The sequence below is a fragment of the Geotrypetes seraphini genome, chromosome 3 (assembly GCF_902459505.1).
Source record: "Geotrypetes seraphini chromosome 3, aGeoSer1.1, whole genome shotgun sequence".
NCBI lineage: Eukaryota > Metazoa > Chordata > Amphibia > Gymnophiona > Dermophiidae > Geotrypetes > Geotrypetes seraphini.
In genome coordinates, this window is record NC_047086.1 from 141,380,375 (window position 1) to 141,395,660 (window position 15,286).

The 15,286-nt window shown below is 42.4% G+C and overlaps 1 protein-coding gene across 3 annotated transcripts in view; it reads left to right on the forward strand.

The window, feature by feature from the left end:
• The window catches only part of CAD (carbamoyl-phosphate synthetase 2, aspartate transcarbamylase, and dihydroorotase), a 408,216-nt gene that overhangs the window by 190,803 nt on the left and 202,127 nt on the right, over nucleotides 1-15,286 (forward strand). For all 3 annotated transcript variants that reach the window (XM_033937498.1, XM_033937499.1, XM_033937500.1), the window contains exons 22-24: nucleotides 2,472-2,690; nucleotides 12,967-13,134; nucleotides 13,337-13,519. In XM_033937498.1, coding sequence (XP_033793389.1) covers nucleotides 2,472-2,690; nucleotides 12,967-13,134; nucleotides 13,337-13,519 — 570 coding nt within the window. The remainder of the gene's footprint in view (nucleotides 1-2,471; nucleotides 2,691-12,966; nucleotides 13,135-13,336; nucleotides 13,520-15,286) is intronic.

Consider the following 15,286-nt stretch of genomic DNA (forward strand, 5'->3'; position numbering starts at 1 on the left):
GAAATGGAAATAAGGCAATTTTGGGGGGACTAAACCCCTTTCCTCAGGTCAGGACAGGATACTATAACAGCAGTATACTGTACTGTCTTGAAGAAAGGTTTGGCCTCTGAAAGCTAATTGAAAAATGGATTAGTCCAATAAAATGGTATTTTCTTTTTTTCTCATTATTTCTTTTACTTCTATTTGTTAATTTGTAAAGTGGTGCTTGTTATGTATCAGGTTTTTTTCAAATTTACATCTACAGTCTTTATATTTTGCACAGTATTAGGGGACATGTGTCACTGTTTCTGTGGTGTTGCATTCTATGCAGAGTCTGGTTTCTTGGCGTTTAAGTTTAACTTTTGTCTACATATTTCTATTTTTAGTTTGGGTGAGGGTGTTTCTGTGTTCTTTGTGTATGAAGAGGACATGGTTTTATGTTAGCATTGATTGTACAAGATCAATTGACTGTGCAGGATCTGGCTTGTTTAGTTTTACAATGCGGGTGTTGGTGTTCTAGTGCTCACTGCAGTGTTTAAGATGCCTTTTCCTAGGTGCACCTTTGTTGTGTGACTCATGGATTACTACTAAAAAAAACTTTTTTATATAGAGGAAGGAGTTGTTAAAAAATGATCAGCACTGGCTGTCATATATACTAGGTACGCCACTGGATTTAATGACCCTATTCTAACCACCAAATTTCCCTGTCCCACCCCACCCGGCTAGAAAAAATTTCTGGGGAGAACTCTGACTACACCCATTATCCTCTCATGTTTATGCCCACCTTGGAGTTCTATTAAATAACACGTAGGTGCTACTTTATAGAATAGTGCCTAGTGCACTTATGAATGAAAATGCCAATTAAAGGTACTTTTGACACATGTAAGTGGACCATAGCTGTAGGTAGGAGCTTATAGAATTGCCCCATTTTTCTTCCTTCTGTCTAGATGTATGAACTTTGCTACATCCCACCAATGTGAACTGATCTAGCTGGATGGTAAGAAAGGTGAAATTTCTTCTTACCTGTTAATTTCTTTTCCTTGAGTCCTGCTAGACCAATCTACCATGCTGCTGTGAAGACTAGGGGTAGGGAGTACCCACTGATTGCTTGGAAGCATAGTGACTTTGGTCTTTTTCTCCCAGAACTCCTATATGTTTCAGTTTGGTTCATGTTTGATTTTGGTTTTTTTCTTTGGACAGAGGTTTTGGAGGACCCTTTGAAGTGTTTCTTCCTTTTATGGGCTTTTTTAAATATATACTTACTAGCTCCAGGCTGCACTTTCTCTTATACTGTACTGGTATTATCACTGGAAATTGGTTTTCTCTACCTCCATCTGCTGATCGAGAGAGATAATCCACTAGTCTAGCTTAACTCAAGAACAGGAAATTGACAGGTAAGAATAATTTTTATTATAAATTTCACTGTTTTGTTTTGTATTTCTACTGCTGCAGTTGGCTTAATTTTTTTCTGTCTTTCATTTGCAAAACTTTTTAAAGCAGTCAGCAATTCACATTGAGCCTTTTCTCAGATGTGTCTGAAGGGGAAAAGGCTGTGAGGTTGAAAAAGTCATATGCTATGTCCTTTTTGAAAGGTTTTGCAACATTTAACCTATATAGTGTAACTGAATGTAACTTGCCTTGAACTACTACTAAGAAAGTATGAGCTAAATTCAAATCTCATAAAAGAACTCTAATCTTCTTTAGGAACAATATGGCTACTAGAATTCTGCAGAAAATATCAAAAGGACTTTTAAAAACCTAAATATTTATTTTAGCATTTATATGCCACTTATAGCCATTCAAGTACTCAAGTATTAAAGTATTTTTCCCTATCTGTCCTAGTGGGCTCACACTTTATCTAATGTACCTGGGGCAATGGGGGATTAAGTGTCTTTCCAGGGTCACAAGGAGCAGCATGGGATTTGAACCTACAACCTCAGGGTGCTGAGGCTGTAGCTCTAACCACTGTGCCACACACGCCCTGTCAAAGCAAATAGCAAATTTTTTTTAAAAAAAATCCTTAATAAAGCTTGACAATTGGTGTCATGTCTTGTAATCCATTGCTTTTCAACCCAGGCCTCAGGGCACAGCTGGCAAGTCAGGTTTTCAGGATATCCACAATAAATAATCATGAGAGATTTATATACACTACGTCCTTGGTATGCAAATCTCTCTCATGCATATTCATTATGGATATCATGAAGACTCTATTGGCTCATTGTGGCGCAAGGACTGGATTGAATTTTAAGCACTATTATAATCTGTCAGTAAATAGTGAAGGAAGTATGGTAACGTGTACTGCTGAAGGAAAGCAGATACATTGTCCCTCTTAGTTTGCAAATGAAGCTGTCTGAACATTGCAGTGGATCTGTGTCCAGAAACCTTCTGCATGTTTAGTGTGTCTGACTGCTGATATACTTAAGTAGCAATTCTCTAGGATCTCGATATAGATTCTGACCTTTTGCATTTATTTCTCTCCCCTCGTTTGACAGGAAATTGATGTGGATGCCGTTGCTTGTGATGGAGTGGTTGTTGCAATTGCCATATCTGAACATGTGGAGAATGCTGGTGTTCATTCAGGGGATGCTACCCTGGTCACTCCCCCCCAGGATATCACCCCAAAGACTTTGGAGAGAATCAAAGCCATCGTCCATGCTATCGGGCAAGAGTTACAGGTTACAGGGCCCTTCAATCTGCAGTTAATTGCAAAGGTACAGTGATATATAATAATAATAATAATAATAATAATAATAACTTTATTTTTGTATACCGCCATACCCCGAAGAGTTCTAGGCGGTTCACATTATTTAGACAGAGATTACAAGTGGTTACATATCAAATTGATCATGGAGTAGTTTGACAGAGATTACGAGTGGTTACACAAATTGATCATAGAGTAGCAGACAGCAAGGAGAGAGTATTTACAAGTGATTACATATCAAAATGGTCATAGAGTTGCGAACAGCAAGGAGAGAAGTAGTGGGAAGAGGAGGGAGAACAGGGGGGGCGAGGATCAGAAGGGGGGGGAAGAGGATTGGAAGGGGCATTGAGGGTCTTGGTCTCGGAATAGGTGAGTTTTGAGTAATTTTCTGAAGTCGAGGTAGTTGTGGGCCTTGAGGACCATTTGGGCTAGCCAAGGGTTTAGTTTGGCGGCTTGGAAGGCGTAGGTTTTGTCTAGGAATTTTTTTGAGTGGCATAGTTTTAGGGAGGGGAAGGCGAAGAGTTGAATTTTACGGGCGTTCTTGTAGTTGTGGTTAAGGGTGAAGTGAGGGGTGATGTAGCTTGGGGATAAACCAAATAACGTTTTGTAGCAAAAACAGGCGAATTTGAATATGATTCTGGATTCTAGAGGGAGCCAGTGAAGTTTATGGTAGAAAGGGGTGATATGGTCCCATTTTTTCAGGCCAAATATGAGGCGGACTGCGGTGTTCTGGATCATCCTTAGTCTCCTGATGGTTTTCTTTGTGGAGCCTAAGTAGATGATGTTGCAGTAGTCCAGTATGCTGAGTATGGAGGATTGCACTAGGAGGCGGAATGAAGAGTCGTCAAAGTATTTTTTTATGGTGCGGAGTTTCCATAGAGTCGAGATACTTTTCCTGACTGTGATATCAGTGTGTTTCTCGAGGGATAGATGTTTGTCCAGTGTTACTCCCAGAACTTTTAAGGTTTGTTCAAGGGGGAATGTGGATCCTTTCACTTGAATAGTGGTGTCTTTGATTTTGTCATTGGGGGTTGCTAGGAAGAATTTTGTTTTGTCTGGGTTTAGTTTTAGTCTAAAGGTTAGCATCCAGAGTTCTATCTGACTAATTATGCTTGTGAGGGAGTTGAGGAGCTCTTGAGTGAAACTGGTTAGAGGGATGACTATGGTAATGTCGTCTGCGTATATAAAGAATTTTAGCTTGAGGCTTTGCAGGAGGTTTCCTAGGGAGGTGAGGTATATGTTGAACAGGGTGGGGGACAGGGGGGAGCCCTGTGGCACACCACAGGAGTTTTCCCATGGGTAGGAAAGAGAGTCGTTTTTGAATAGGACACCTTGTGGTCACCCTAGATATAGTGGCAGTGGGTGAAACAGAATAAGTGCTTGGATTTATGTAGTGCTTGTAAATCAGAATTGTTATGAGTTATACAGTTCTATACTGCTTTAGATGTGCATGCCACCACTTTTGATTCATGAAACCAGGAAGCACATTCATGTTACCTTAACTGAGGCACAGGGAAGTAAAGCAAGAAGTTATTCAAGAGGAGAATGGAGAGCAGAGTTTAGAAATGGCGTAACCTAGGTTTTTATTTTTCCTAGTTTCGTACTTTGACCAGTTGGCTTTATGCCCTCCTTTACATAGTTTTAGCTGGAGTGGAATCGGAGAATTTGAGAGCATGAGAATTGTCATATCAGGTCAGACCAAAGGTCCATAAAGCTTAGTATATTGTTTCTGAAAGTGACCATCCCAGATCACAAATACCTGGCAGAATCCACAAAAGTAGCAAGATTCCATGTTACTTACCCCCAGAAATATGCAGTGGCTTTGCACATATGTAATGTAATGTAATTTATTTCTTATATACCGCTAAATCCGTTAAGTTCTAAGCGGTTTACAGAGAAATATACATTGAAGAGTATAATAAAATAAGATAAATGAATAAAGAATTGGTACTATGAAATTCCCTTACTGTCCCGAAGGCTCACAATCTAACTAAAGTACCTAAGGACAAACAAATTAGCAAATAATAGAAAGGAAAAATAAAGAATAGAGTAAATGAGATATAAAGCATCCTAACAAGAACACATAGAAAACATTGATCTCATTACGGCCATATTCTTTTGAAGCAAGTGTACATCCCAGCAATAATAAAGTGGGTAAAGTAAATTAAATTAAAATTATTTGAATTAAAACTAAATATATATAAATGAATTAATTAAGAGAGAAACCAAAAAACCGTTAGATAATGGAATTCTAATGAAAATTTAAAATAAAGATGTAAAACAAAATAAATTTAAAAAAAAAACAGTAAAAATAAATGAAATTTTAAACACGATGTTATAAGAGTCAGGAGGGTCTCAATTTCACTTCTGTCAGATCATCATTCTCAGCGTCTCTAGTCCATCAGCCGTTTTAACCGATCAACCGCCATTATCATCCACAACACGCAACTACAGGACACCTCCTCCGATGTAAAAGAAACCTCCCTCAGTCTCCTCAACGGTCAGTGCGCTGAACAGCTCCGTTACCACACAGATCATGCCGACTTCAGTCAACTGCTCCCTGGTCCGGACTGCGCCTCACTCTGCCAGCCCTCGCTCCCGTAGACACCGCCTCTCATCACACCACTCCCATGATTGGTGAGGAATCGGGTGTGGTGAAACTTCATCAGGATGAAACAACTCTGCAGACCTCCCATCCCGCTGATGTCGCCCTGCAGGCAGAATATAAGGAGCTGCATCCATGTCGGCTTCAGAGCTTACGCTGAGCACCTCAAACATGGCGCTTCCAGGTCCCAACAGCAACCGCTCCACGATGTTTCAGCACCTCTCATCGACTTCGGCACTGATACTCTCTCGACTCTCGACTACCAGTGTCACTTGCCATGGCTCAATCGTCAGGCACAGCCCGACACCCTTCAGAAGTGCAAGGAAATATCCGGTAGGAAGAAGGCTTTTCAACTGTTAGACCAGAAACTAACGGTCAAATCAGTAGCTGTCGGTCCATTTTCACATATCTTCCTCAATAACAGTTTATGGTCTTTGCCTCCAGGAATATGTCAAAACCGTTTTTTCAAACTGAGCTACACTAACTACTTTTACTATATCCTCTGGCAACAAATTCCAAAATGACCTTGGTGGCTCTCCCCAGAATGTTTGCTTCTGCTCCAGCTCCACCTCCATTGGAAGTGACCACAGCAGTAGTATCTCTTAAATGAGAAACTTATAGTGGTGCACGCTATGTAGGCGCGCATAAGAAGCAGGTCATGCTCTTTGTGCACACCCTAAGGGGGAAATTCTGTATAGGATGACTGTTTCTGTTGCTACCTAAGAAGTGGCTAAGAATGGCACATCGGCCTCCTATATAGAAGCACGTCTGCCCTAAGGGACAGACGCCCAACCCCACCTAACTGGCCTGATTCTTTAACCAGCACCCATGTCACAGGTGCAGGTTAGGACACAGTTAGAGAATCACGCTTGATCCCTTCCCATCAGCTGATCATGGCAAGGGAGTCACCCTGTCACGAGCAGCTGCAGCAGGGAACCTCCGATTTTCAATCCCTCCCACCGCCACCCACGAAGCCCCATGGCAGGAAGGATCCCCACTGCCGCCGGCCCTGTCAATCTCCTAAACCCTGGACACTCCCCAACTTTCTCCTGACACTCCCCAACACCTCCTGACACTCACAATAGGGACGCTATTATAGAATTTGCTCCTAAGTGTGTACCAATCAGCATTATATAACCCTTCCGCTGTATCCCTATTTTCTGCCAGCTACTTCTCTTTTATGTGCTTAGCCAGCCCAATTTATGTACTCTGGGGCTGCCACCCACATGTCCTGGAATGGTTCTCAAGTCAATCTCAGGTAAATTTCTTCAACCTATCCCTTTATTGGGTACCACCAACCCCCTCCTTTCTCAGTCAGAGCTTAAGTTGTGCCTTCTTAACCCCCGTTCTATGCATAACAAACACTAGTTCATCAAATAACTTATTATTTCTAATAACCTAGATAGTCTTTGCCTTATGGAAACATGGCTCTCTGACTGTGATCTCTCCTACTTATTTCAAGCAACTTCACTCCATTATTCCTTCATTGCGCATAAGTGACTAGACTCAAGGGGTGATAGACCTGCAGTGATTTTCTCTACACAACTAAAAAATTAAGTCCTTATCTTCCCACTCTCACCCTTCTCTGGAAATGTTTTCATTCTGTCTTCTGACATCCCCAGCACTTGACTTTCTTTTTCTCTACCATCCTGCTCCACCATCCATTTATTCTTTCCAGTTATTGCAGAATCATTGTCTCCATAACTCTTTCCCCATTGTACTGGGTGATTTCAACATCCACTTGGACAGCTATACTGCTCCTTTTTCTAATGATCTTAGTGCTTTTATCAAATCTTAATGTGACCTCTCCTTTCCTAGTATCCGCTCATATGAGGCTGGTCACACATTCTCCTAATCTAATTCCTCCATTAAAAATTACAAAGACTAGGGGATACTTGATGAAACTGCAGGGAAATATTTTTAAAAATAATAGGAGGACATATTTTTTCACTCATAGAATGGTTAAGCTCTGGAACGCGTTGCCGGAGGTTGTGGTAAAAGCGGATAGCGGAGCTGATTTTAAGAATGGTTTGGACAAATTCCTGGAGGAAAAGTCCATAGTCTGTTATTAAGACGTGGGGGAAGCCGCTGCTTGCCCTGGATCGGTAACACGGAATGTTGCTACTGTTTGGGTTTTGTTCAGGTACTGGTGACTTGGATTGGCCACCATGAGAATGGGCTACTGGGCTTGATGCACCATTGGTCTGACCCAGTAAGGCTATTTTTTTTTTTAGTTCAAATAATTTTTATTTTGAAAATTTTTTTAGAACATAACATTCAGACAGAAGAATATACATTTTAAGATATTTCCATATAACTGTCATAAACATAAACTAGGGATACATATCTTAAACAGAAAGCAACCCCTCCCCCCCTACAGATAGTGCAGTATCATTCATATCCACTCATACGCATATTTATCACTTTAAATAACTTTTATTTCTGAAAAATAAAACAAAGCAGATTACATATGCGAATATAAGTAGCTGATTATGTGGTATTTTTTTTGTTGTGATTTCCCAGTTTGTTCTGCTGTTGTCTTGCTTATTGAATAATAATAAAAGTAATTCTACATACATATATAAATATAGTACAACCCCCACCGATTTTTTATTTTTATTTTTTACCTTCCATGAAGTTTAGAATTTGAAACAGAGGTGTTGCACACCCCATGCTTTCACATTAACATTAGCTGGCAGTTAAGGTTGCCCCTTTATACTTCGGCTAGTTTAATATTCTACCTACCAATAGTTTTACCTTTTAATTTCCTGCCTTGAAAAAAGATTCTGCTACATCTTTACAACAAATCTCTTTTATGGGAAACCTTGACTATGAAGCTTAGCTAGGGTTTGTCCTATAGGGTTTAATTCTGCCACCACCTCCACCAACTTCAGCCATTAGAAGGGTTTTGTTGCATGTGCCACTGATAGCAGGACAGGAGAACTGGATCTTTTTGTGTATTGAACCAGACGTATACAATGTTTGAATACTAGAACATTTTTTAAATTCCAAGATACAGTGGTACCTTGGTTTACAAGCATAATTTGTTCCAGAAGCATGCTCGTTATCCAAAGCACTTGTATATCAAAGCAAAGTTCCCCATAGGCCATAATGTAAACTCAAACGATTCGGTCTACAACCAAGGTTTGCTATGGTGGCCCAGGGGAGGGTTCCTGCCTGAATGATGCCCGGGTGCCGCAGCCCCTTCAGCAGGGTCATTTCCTTCTGTCGGGGTCCCCATACAGCTGCCTCCTACTTCAGGATGAGGCATCTCCTCTGTCCTCCACCAGGTTGTACCAGTTCCTCACTGGTATGTCTCATCTCCCCTCACCTCTCAGTAGCACAGTCAGCGAAGCCCCAACCCCTCTCTTCTGCTGCTGCCACCACCAGCACCAGTGGCGAGGCTTGCAGGAAAGGACAGCCCTGGGCCAGCGGGCATGGTGCATCCACTCCCCCTCTGGGCCCTTTATCAGCCAGGCAGCATGGAAAACAGTAGATTTCCCAGGCAGAGAAGAACAGACACTTTCCCTCTCCATTGATTTCTAGGGCATGCTCCTATACAGCCACAACTCACCGGCACCTTCACTCTCCATTGATTTCTGGGGCGTGCTCCTATACAGCCGCAGCTCACCGGCCCACATTCATTGGTTAAAAGTGACCTCACGTGGCTGGGGGTGCAACTTGCGGTGGCGGATGGGGGAGGGAGTTGAGAGAGAAAAAGATTGCGTGGAACGTAGGTGCATGCATGTGAGAAGAGCATCTGACAATTGCCAAAGGGAACGTGCTGGGAGCATCAGGAGTAGGGGAGACTGCTTCTGTTATCAGGACGGCAGCTGACTTAATTCACTCGTGTATCGGGAAAGCGCTCGGTTTGTGAGGTAAGATTTGCGGGAGCGTTTTGCTCGTCTTGCAAAACACTCGCAAACCACATTACTCGCAAACCGAGGTTTGACTGTAACTATGTTGAATCGCTGGCACCACCAATAAAACAGTAACTTAGGGTTCCTTTTACAAAGCTGAGGCAGTAAGGCTATTCTTATGTTCTTTCAAACTGCTCTTCCTTAAGTGTCTCTCCAGACCAGCACAGCTTCACTGATGGGTAATAGCTCACCATGACCAGCAGGTGGAGACCTGGCCATAAACTTTTGGTTGTATACTCCTCCCTCAATATTCGTGGGGGTTAGGGGCAGAGCTGGCCCGCAAATATTGAAAATTTGCAAATAACTTTTGGGACGACTCTGACCCATCCCCGCCTTCCCCCCCCCCCCCCAGCATCCCGGACCTTACTTGGTGGTCTAGCGGTCTTTCAGGGCAGGAGCGATCTTCCTAAGCTCCTGCCTCGTGCAGATCACTCATCCAAAATGGCTGCTGTGAGTTCCCGTAGTCTTTCAAGACTATGATGGGACAAAGTGCTCCTTGTGTTCTCACCGCAAGTGCTCCTTGTGTTCACTGTGTGCCAGCCGCAGCAAAGGGGAATCTTCGGATTCGGGCTTCGGATGCCGGCTTTGGATGCCGGCAAGTAGGGTTCCCCTTTGTAAGTGCGTCGGCAGCAGGCAGGGAAGAAGCCTGGGCTTCCCCTACCGCCCACACAGGGATTTCCCCAGCTGCCAAGGGTCAGAAAAAAAAGAGGGTATCCCATAGCGCAGATCGCAGATTCACTTCCTCATCACTTCCCGGTGTCCTCGGGCACAGGATTTTCTGCAGAAACTGGGCTGACGGCAGCCTCCTTGGATGTCGTTCATTGGGCTTGGGCTCGCATGCGACCACTTCAGTATGCTCTACTTCAGTGGTAGTTTCCTCAGTTACACGATCTGAAATCTCCTGTTCCTCTTTGCAGGGTTGGTTCGTCTCAGCCTCTGGTGGTGGCTACAGTCTTCCAATTTGCTGCAGGGAGTGAGTTTGGATCAGCTCTAGTGGACAGTGCTTCTCCCAGAAGTCAGTCTCCTTGGATGGGGAGCTCAGTGTTTCGGTCGCTTGGCTCAGGGCATCTGGTCTCTGGAGGAGGCGTCTTGGTCGATGAATATTCTGGAGACCAGAGCCATCCAGTTGGTGTTGCTAGCATTCCAGACGCTGTTGATGGGCAAATCGGTTTGGGTTCTCTCGGACAATGCCATGGTGGTGGCTTATGTCAGTCGTCAGGGGGAAACCAGGACTCGTCTGGTAGAGCTAAAGGTGTCTCGGCTCATGGCCTGGGCCAAGGCTCATCTTCAAGACATCTCAGCTTTCCACACAGCAGGAGTGGAGAATGTCCAAGCAGACTTCCTTAGTCATCATGTGTTGTATCCCGGAGAGTGGTGTCGCAGTCCCACAGCCTTCGAGTTGGTTGTGTAGGCTTGGAGGTCAGCTGAGTGAATGCCACAAGTGGCAACGCCAAAGTGCCCTGGTTCTTCAGTCGACGCAGGGATCTTGAGGCCGAGAGGCTGATTGCTCTGGTGCAGCCTTGGCCATCGTAGGGCCTTCTGTACGTGTTTCCCCTGTGGCCGATGGTGGGCAGAGTTCTTCTTCACATTGCTCAGCACCCCGGCTGCGTGATTCTGGTGGCTCTGGACTGGCTCAGGCGTCCGTGGTATGCAGGTTTTGTTCGTCTTCTCATAGCAGAACATCTTTCATTGCCCCTCTCACCCAACCTTCTGATGCAGGGCCCCATTCCAGTGTTCGATCTGGGTCCCTTTTGTCTTATGGCCTGGCTTTTTAAAGGGAATGCCTAGGTAAGAAAGGTTATTCAGATAAAGTGATCTCCACTCTCTTGGGGTCCTGGAGACTTTCCACCTCTTGGGCTTATGTGCGAGTTTGGCGTATCTTTGAGGAGTGGTGTGCCGTGCATGGCATGGTTCCTGTTCGTGCCTCTTTGCCTCATTTCTTGGAGTTCTTGCAGGATGTCCTGGACAGGGGCCTTGTCTGGTCTTCTGTCCAGGTTCAGCTTGCGGCTTTGTCTGTGTTATGCGGTTTGCTGCATGGTTTGCTTACCTGTAACAGGTGTTCTCCATAGACAGCAGGGAAATGCAGTCACACTTGCCCGCCCGCCATCCCTCTTACAAGGTAGTTCTATAGGCTAGAGACATAACTGACAGTTAGAAGTTGGAGTCCCAGAGGCAAGGTAGTTCGCTCATGTTCAGTAGGAAAAAAAAAAAATCTAATTCTAGGGGAGGGCACTTGCATGCAGGCTCAGTCAGAGGACTTCACCAGCATGTGTGACTGCATTCCCCTGCTGTCTACGGAAAACACCTGTCACAGGTAAGTAACTTTGCTCACCAGTCTATGAGAACTATAACCTTTCTCCAGATACAAATTTTTAATAAAGATTAGATCCTCCTGACTGAAAACCGTGGTAACTTTTCACGTTTAAAGCAAAATGATGACTGTATATATCATCACAATAGTCACTAAGTGATAGTGATGTTGTTTAGGTGTGGAATCAGTGTGAGTGTAGGCTTATTGCAAATTGCTCAGGAAGTTATATCCCAAATTTTATTGAACTCTGTCAAGTTTTGACAAGAGTTATGCAGAACAGAAGGTTTGTATAATGTTTTATTTTAAATTTCCGTGTGTGTGTCTTCATCATAAGAGCACATAGTTGGAAAATGAATACATGAATTAATTTAAAAAATGTAGCTGATTTTATGTAAATTGCTGTCATAAAACTATAAAATAAAGATTAAAAATATTTTACTTTTTAAATTTAAAAACCTCTGTATCATAGATGTCAGAATACAGTACAGTATTCAAGAAATAACATTTCACAAACCCTAAAACCTTCATATATATATATATATATATATATCCTTACCCTCCTAAGTTTTATATATTTGTTAAAATTAAGCCCAGATTTATTTAAATGTGGATTTTTTAAAAAGTGAAAAGCCATTTAGTCTGCTGCCAATTTCATTTTCAGTGATAACCAGCTCCATAGCAGCATAAAATCTGTTTTATTCTTTTAGGATCTTGCCAGGTACTTGTGACCTGGATTGACCACTCTTAGAAACAGGATACTTGGATTAATGGACCTTTGGTCTATCCCAGTATGGCAACTTTTATGTTCTTATGTTATGTTCTTAAAGTTCCTGATATTGCTTCCTAGTTTTCCCTAGTTGAAAATACTTGAGTCTCTAGGATAGACAAATTATGTGCTTGGCTTGATGGTAGTCATCTAACATGCTTATGCATTATTACTATCACCTTGACATATTTAGGACTCATATTTTGTATGTATGTACGAATCAATGGAGGTTGTCTAAATGATTTATATTCAGGTAGTCAAGCATTTTCCCCTATCTGTCCCAGTGGGCTCACAATCTATCTAATGTACCTGGGGCACTGGAGGATTAAATGACTTGCTTAGGGTGACAAGGAGCAGTGTGGGGATTGAACCTGTAACCTCAGGGTGCTAAGGCTGTAGTTCTAACCACTATGTCACTCCTCCCTCATTTAATCTGTCTCTTTCTTTTGCGCTGTCCTTTTCACATAATCATAAATTCCTAAAACAAATAAGACTTTTTTTTTTTGTCATATTTTAAAGCTGAAGTCTTTTGCTTACTTTTATCACTGGCCATTGCACTGTTAATTAAACATCTTGTGTGCAATGTGTTGGGATACCCTTAAGGCCCTGGTGTGGTGGAGTTAATGTATCTTGAGCAAGTGTGTAGAGTATTCTCAATAATGGTTTCTTCTATCTCTGTCTCAGGATGACCAGCTGAAGGTGATTGAATGCAACGTGAGGGTTTCACGTTCTTTTCCCTTTGTATCCAAGACCCTGGGCGTGGACATGGTGGCTCTTGCTACACAGGTCATCATAGGAGAAGAAGTGGAGCCAGTTGGACTTATGACGGGAACTGGAATTGTTGGCGTGAAGGTGAATGAATCAACCCTAGGGCAAATGCTTATTATCAAATGTCTGTATCTTTTTAGGTCCTGACATGTCTCTCTATTATGAGATTCCCCTTGTAGATTAAGAATGGATCGTAATTAGTTTATTTTTTGTCTTTTGGGAATCTGAACTGTCTACTGCTTTTAGAGCAGGAAAAGTCTCACTGGTGGTGATGGTGTTATTTCAGGTTCCCCAGTTCTCATTCTCTCGACTGGCAGGAGCAGATGTGGTATTGGGAGTAGAGATGACCAGCACAGGAGAAGTGGCCTGCTTTGGAGAGTCCCGCTGTGAAGCTTACCTTAAGGCTATGCTGAGCACTGGTTTCAAAATACCAAAGAAAAACATTCTACTGACCATTGGGAGCTACAAGGTAAGAAGGCGCGAGAAAGCTATTCTTCCTGTGGAAAGAGTGATCTGTAAGTCTGATAAATTTGGCATGAAAGCATTGATTGTACATCTCACTTAAAGAGGTACTCAGTTAGTAGATAGGGCAAGGTTAAAGAGGAAAGTCTTATGTCTGTTTTCAAAGTAGTTTATCCAGGTAAAGTGGGTTTTGGGGGTTTTTTTTGCCTGTTTGAACTGTATGCCCCAAAATTTGCTTTACCTGTATGGCTAAAAGTTTTTGCAATGTCCCTCAACCTGGACGTCTAGCCAGATTGAGAAAAGGTGTTCTCTGGGACATATTGATGATGGAGGAAGCAAAGTACAATACAAAACAATAGTCTACTCTCTTCTGATGCTGAGGCAGGTAACCTAGGACCCAATCCTGAGTATACACCAAATTCAAAGAGTGGAGAAAAAGACCTCAGTTAAAGCCACTAATGGCTAGGGAACCACTGCTAAAGGTCAGACACAGTCAATTGCAGTATCCAGCAACACAAATTATCTGACCATTTATCTTAAGATGGATATCCAATACTTTGTCCGATGTTTTTAAATCCCAATGGGAATAACCCATTTTGCAGGTCTGAACTTTCTATAATTGAGGGTGAGACTCTGCAATTCCTGATGCTCACGGAGGAGTGGACCAATATTCAGGAGTATTAAGATAAAGTGGAGTTTTTTTCTTAGACTTATGACTGTTATGGGACCACTGTGTATGTTTGTACAATTATAAGTGCCTGCTTTAGCAGTGTTTCCCTAGCCATTAGTGGTTTTAATTGAGGTCTTTTTTTTCTTTCTTTTTTTTCCCATTTTTTTAATTTGGTGTATACTTTGGATTGGGTCCTAGGTTACCTGCCTCATCATCAGAAAAGAGTAGACTAGGGTTGGTACTGGGCAGTCTAATATGGTATGTGTCCCGTATGTGGACATTCAGTTGAGGACGGACTGGGGAGGGCTTTGATAGCTGAAATGGTTAAGATGGGCTGGAGTGAGCTTTGATGGAAACTCCAGTAGATAGAACCTAAGCACACTACTGGGCAGGGCTCTGGGTCTCTGGCCCAGAAATATCTAAGAAAAAGGACAATTTTAATTACTGATTTTTTATGGAGCATGTAAGATTGTGCAAACTGGATGGACCGTCTTTATCTGCCGTCTTTACTATGTTACTAAGTTTTTCTACTCTTTCCTTCTTTATATAGCTCTTGGAAGCAAATTACACACATTGATGGCACTTTCAGGATTTTATGCATATGTTTACAGCAAACTTCTCTCTGCAGTTAAAGCAGATCTGCGTGATTGTGTACTTTGAACTCATTTCAAGTTTCAAAGAGAAAGTATGTGTGTACTTTAGTTTTTAGAAGTGATGCAATATTCATAGGTAAAAAGTATACCAGGATGCCCCGTGGCTCAGAGGGTAGTGCTATACACTTCATGAGGAAGGTTCCTGAATTGGAACTTCCGCTCCTTGAAGTGAAGGAGAGAATTGTAGCCATTGCATGGGGTGATGCCTAAATGGCTGCATTTGGTACTTGTGATTGTCGGGTTCTGACCTCCAGCCCAGGGTGGTTGTTAAGGTGGCCCAACTATAAGGTATCTGTGTGTATCCCAGAATCAACAGGAGTAAAAATACTTTAGGCATATTTGAAAAAAAGAAGTAGGATTTGTTCAGACTATTCTGTCTAAAGAACTGAGTTTGATATGATAAGTCTATTCATTTATTTAATTAATTTGTTTTAAATCCCATCTAGAGAGT